The sequence below is a fragment of the Poecilia reticulata genome, linkage group LG6 (genome assembly GCF_000633615.1).
Source record: "Poecilia reticulata strain Guanapo linkage group LG6, Guppy_female_1.0+MT, whole genome shotgun sequence".
Lineage (NCBI taxonomy): Eukaryota > Metazoa > Chordata > Actinopteri > Cyprinodontiformes > Poeciliidae > Poecilia > Poecilia reticulata.
Genome location: NC_024336.1, coordinates 28,980,591 through 28,985,895, shown reverse-complemented (window position 1 = coordinate 28,985,895; position 5,305 = coordinate 28,980,591). Strand labels below are relative to the sequence as shown.

The following is a 5,305-nucleotide window of genomic DNA, read 5'->3' as shown; positions in this document are numbered from 1 at the left end:
AGTATTGTTTTTTCCAAAAAAATCCCAAATGGGTCTCTGGAAGGTCAAATTGGAAACATGCTTTTCATTCTTTTCTCTCTTTTTTTCGATATGTATACTGTTTTTGTCATTAGCTTGTGTATGTTGTTTTGCAATGATGTATTGTCTTAATTAAAAAAAGCATTTAGACTCTTAAATTAGCTCTGGTAGTTGCAGCTTTCACCTTCAGTGTTCCAGAAATGTAATTTTTCATATGTCATATTCTTGCATTTTATGAATATTTTAAATATGCGGGTCCAGTCAGAAGTTTAGATCTGACTGGATCTAAACTTCATCATTGGTGTGATTGGATATTAATTTGGGGCTTTTTAAAAAAATGTATTTTGTTATTTTTTCCATGCTGGAATAATGATTCAAGTTGCAACTCCAGTGACATTTAAAAACAAAAATTGAGATTTTTCTTTAAACTTTCAACACACGATCAAAATAATATGTGTAGAATCAAATAAATACATAGAAATAGCAAGCTTTTTTCTGAAGCATCTGGTTCTGTATAATCCTGACCCATTTAGTTTAAAAAATCCCAAATGTGACACTACTTAATTTAATCCACTATTAACTTCCACCTAATTGAGACCTTTTTTTTCCGTCAGATCACCCTGAGGACCGATGATATTGATCTAGCCGGCGATCTGGTCCAGTCCCTCGCCTCCTTCCTGGCGATGGAGGACCTGTCGGTGGAAGCAGATTTCCCATCATACTTTGAGGAGCTTCGCACAACGCTCACCGAGGTTCTCACTGAAACTGAGATGTTTCTTTTTATTTATTATTTGAAACATTTTTAGTTACAAAAAACCCCAACTCTGCCTTAAAAGGCTCAGTTGTTTCTGGTGTCGGTCGCCTATCACGTAAAGTTGAACCAGACACAAATCTAAAAGAGGATTCTGCTGCAGCATCGTTTGGTTTTAATTTTTAGAAGTGTTTTTAATGTTAGTTCTACTTTTACTTGTTTACCAGCTGCTTTTAAAACAAATTAAACAAGAATGCTGTTAGTGCTGCTGAGTCGTGGATGTTTGTGCCACAGGTGGACGAGTTTCACTCTGTGCATCAGAAGCTAACTGCTGACATGGCCGACCACTCCAACTACATCAGAAACATGTTGGTCCAGGCAGAGGACGCTCGCCTCATGGCCGACATGTGAGCCACCAAAACACAAACTTTGCATAAACTTAACTAAAACCATTCATCTTAATACTACTGGCTATAAGAAGTGCTAATTTCTGTCTGAAATAATCAGCGAACATAATGTTCAACAAACACTGTTGTGCTTTTATCTGCAGGAAAACAATGAAGAAGCGTTACAGGGAGCTGTTTGACCTGAACAGGGATCTGATAAATGAATACATGATCCGTTCTAACAATCACAACGCCCTTGTGTCTCGGCTCAAGTCCGTCAACCAGGCTATCCAACGGGCCGGCCGGCTCCGAGGTACGGCACCGCCGCGCTGAAACATGACAAACATGGACCCTAAACCTCTTCACCTCTTACCACTTTAGAACCACAGACTTCTATTTGTTTGTTGAAGTTTCGTGGGATGATTAGTCCAACACAAAGTTGTGCAAAAGTGGAAAGAAAATTGTGCATAGTTTCAACATTTTTTGCAATTAAAAATCTGAAGATTTGTGTTAAATTTTGTTTCCACTCTTCTGCTGACTCTCGTTATTTGGTAGTTTAAAGCTGATTTTGAGAGAAGGAAGACATCAAACACAAACTTCTGAATGCAGTGTTTTTATTTATTTAAATTTTGTTTTAAATAAATTAAGGGATCCGATTATAAATCCACGCCTCACTTTTCAGGGTTTTTTTTTTTCTAAATTTGTTGAAAGCTGGAAGCTGTTTCCTTCTTATTTCACAGTTTTGCACTACATTGTGTTGGTTTCTCACATAAAATCTCAATAAAATCAAGCGTGGTGTTTTGGAAACATGATAGAAACAAAGTGAATATCTTTTCCAGACATTTTAAGTAACTATTCACAAAAACAGAAACCTGGTGTGGATTACATTAGCTAATATGTTAACAGACACAGTTCGGAGTTGGTTGTAAAGAAAGAAAACTCTTAGCAATAGAAGAAATAATTGGCTTATAGTTGCCACATCTTCTTGTTTTTCTATATTTTTTAAACTATTCTTGTTTCTCCTCAGTGGGTAAACCCAAGAACCAGGTGATCGCCGCCTGCCGAGACGCCATCAAGAGCAACAACGTCAACGCGCTCTTCAGGATCATGAGGGCCGGCACGGCTTCTTCTTGAGGACAGAGTGCAGGAATCAGCCAGCTAGCCGGATGTTGATGAGTGCTAGAAAGAACGACACACAAAATGTGCAAAAGATTGTAGGCGTTTGGGACAAACACTGACTGAGCCTTAAACTAACGAAGCAGCACCACTGGGGGAAACCTCTGTTGGGTAACTCAGAGAACAGACTTAGAGCTGCAGGTTAGCTGTGTGGCCGGTTAGAAAGGCCTGATGTAGTTCAGCATAGCTTTCCACAGTCTAAACGGACTCACCCTTCTGTCTGACTGCATCTTTAGTTCGGGGTTAAATCAGATTCTTTTAGCTCCGTTTCAGGTGATGGTGCACACAAAAAAAAAGCCATCAGAAGGTTTTGACCAAATGACGGTGCTGGATGTGGTCTCTGCTCGATGAAAACAGCTGACGGAGACGGCAGCAGCTAGGTTGGCGCGGAGCTGTTGGGTCGGAGCCGTTAGCTCTCCCAGTCATTGTCTTCTTTTTAGCCAAAGGAAATTGTGTGATGTTTCTGCTGGAACGAGTGTGATCGTGTGTGTATCTTGTTTACCTTTTGTAGATTGTTTTTGTGATTGCTGCAGCGTTCCTATTAAAATTAATTAATGTTTCAAATGTTTTTGTCATTTAGAATAATAATAATTTAAAATTATTCTAAACTAGAGCATAATTTATGAAACTGGACAGAATACTGTGCAAAAGTCTTGGTACTGTTTTAGCTCCTAATGTTTCTTTCAGTTTTATGTTATTGCACACAGCTTAGAAAAATAAAACATAAGCACAGACAGTTTGAATATAAGGATCCAAGATTGCAGGGATGTTTTTTTTCATTACAACAGTCAATCTTATCAAACAATTGAAAACAAAACTTAATTTATAGAGGAATTCTTGTTTTCTCTGGCGCCACCTGCTGGTAGTAGGTCCCTAAAGGTCCGAATGAGCTGAAGGATGATGATGCGCCTCTCAGGTATTGTGGTTTTTACGGCATATTTATCTGTTGCTTTGTCTTTCACTTTTCTGTGATAATTAGTTAATGAATTATGTAACATGGTTAGGAACATGAAAGTTAATGAGAAAAAGTTTTCTCGGAGAACTGTTGATCAAAACAAATATAAAAGATTGAAAGACAGTGTGTTTAAAATGAAGCTCCGTGTCTGTTTCTGTCCGTCTCATCCATTTTGCTTCCTTTCCAGGAGGAGATGTTCGGTCTGCAGGGCTGCAGCAGACCAGCTCAAGTCATGCTGTGGCTTTTCTTTCTTGCTGAGTTGGCGTTTGGACTTGTTCCCCTGAAATTTAAACCACATGGTCGAAGCAAAGAATGACGATGTTGCCTTCAGGAACCTGTGATGTCGGCTATTATCTCAAACTTTCTACTGCACTGCAACTTTATCTTAAAAAATAAAAACTTAAAACACTGACAAACAGTATAACTGCTTTTTAGTGAAGAAGAAATTCTTTCTATAGTTGTCCCTACAGTTTAGTGATTCGCTATGTCGCTACGCCCCCTGGAAATATTAACTGTTTAATAGTCCAAACGTGTCATGTTGCTTTCAGTCGTATGGAAAACAAAATGCGGCCACTTATTGAATTGATTTCCGGATTTGGGTTCATTTTGTTGCGCCGAATTGTTGAGGCAGAACATTTTTTAGGATCCGTACCATCAAAAAGTTAATCGTCATTTACATCTAATATTTCCCTAACGCACGTAAACGCGTCATGAGCGCAGTACCAGCTCAGGCAGAACCAGAGGAAATTTCAGGTTCGGTTCTGCTGAAATCTTTGTGTTTATCAGATGAGGATGAGGAGCAGAAAGAGATGCAGATGTTTTCCGCTTTCTCTGGTAAGTCTGGATGCTTTACGGGATTATCGCTCATTTGACGCAAAGTTAAAATATTTGTTTCATGCGTGCGCTTTTTTCTGTTTCAGGAAAAATTACAAGTTGTTGATTAATAGCTTACTTGCTAGGTTTAAATTTTTATAATATCGCTCTTTTTCCGAACGCCCCCTTAACACAGACAGCAGATGAAATATTTGAACAAAACGATATTCTGGCGCTACTTATTGTATAAAAACTTGAAAGTTATGTAACTTTGTGCTTTTTTATTCAACACATCTCAGGAACTGCGGAGAAAAGTCTGGCATTTCAGATTTTTCTCTTAGTAAAATTAGTCAAGTTTTTTTGTATAACGAACTAGAAGTTAAACTTCATATTAATAGTTAAAACAAAAAAAAACTCGGAAATTCTGAATTTATTTTGTAATTTGCATTTCAGAAACAAATTTAAAACATGTCTAAATATACAATAAAACAAATCTGAAATGTGAGCCATTGTCTTGAGCCGAACAAAAGAGCTGTCAACTGAAACACTGGAGAAGAAAATCATCCAAGATCACAGAAAACATCAAATTCATCAGGATAGAAACCCAGAACAACCCAGACCCAGAGGTCTGACTGAATGAGGCGACATTCAGTGAGCAATGACTCTGAACTGGCAAAAGAAATGCTGGGATATTTGTTTAAAATGAAAGAAAGCAGCACATTTCCACAGTTACTCGTGTTTTTTTTTTGGACTCTTTCAGCAAATTTGTTCTGCTGTTTTTATTTGAATGTGCTCAGTATGTAAATAAAATACATTTTCATCCTTTCCTAAATAATAAAACAGTTAAGATAACATCCTCTGACAGTTTAGTTTTTTTAATCTTTTTTAGATTTTCAGAGCTTTTCAGCTTTTCAGGCCTGATAGAGTAAAGGAACGGTTGAGGAAAATCAGAGGTTGTGATATAAAATATATAATTTTTAACTGATTTTATACTGATTCAGTTTTGGTGTGCTGCTTTTGGTGTGTGTATGTGTTTTTTTAAAAGAATTTCCAAATACAATGATGCGTGAGGATCAGTGGTGGGAAGTAACGAAGTACAAGTACGTCGTTACTGTACTTAAGTACAATTTTCGTGTATCTGTACTTTACTTAAGTAGATTTAATAATGGATACTTTCTACTTTTACTCCACTACATTTTACAGTAA

The 5,305-nt window shown here is 37.3% G+C and overlaps 2 protein-coding genes across 4 annotated transcripts in view; both read left to right on the top strand.

Annotated features, from left to right (window-relative positions):
• Nucleotides 1–2,895, top strand: part of bbs2 (Bardet-Biedl syndrome 2) — a 10,138-nt gene extending 7,243 nt beyond the window's left edge. The window contains exons 15-18 of the mRNA XM_008412518.1: nt 633–770; nt 1,064–1,176; nt 1,320–1,468; nt 2,183–2,895. Of these exons, the coding sequence (XP_008410740.1) occupies nt 633–770; nt 1,064–1,176; nt 1,320–1,468; nt 2,183–2,289 (507 nt within the window). The 3' untranslated portion in view covers nt 2,290–2,895. The remainder of the gene's footprint in view (nt 1–632; nt 771–1,063; nt 1,177–1,319; nt 1,469–2,182) is intronic.
• A 919-nt stretch (nt 2,896–3,814) lies between these two features.
• Nucleotides 3,815–5,305, top strand: part of b3gnt9 (UDP-GlcNAc:betaGal beta-1,3-N-acetylglucosaminyltransferase 9) — a 12,290-nt gene continuing 10,799 nt past the window's right edge. For all 3 annotated transcript variants that reach the window (XM_008412517.2, XM_008412516.2, XM_008412515.2), the window contains exon 1: nt 3,815–4,120. The gene's annotated coding sequence lies outside the window, so the exon portion shown is untranslated. The remainder of the gene's footprint in view (nt 4,121–5,305) is intronic.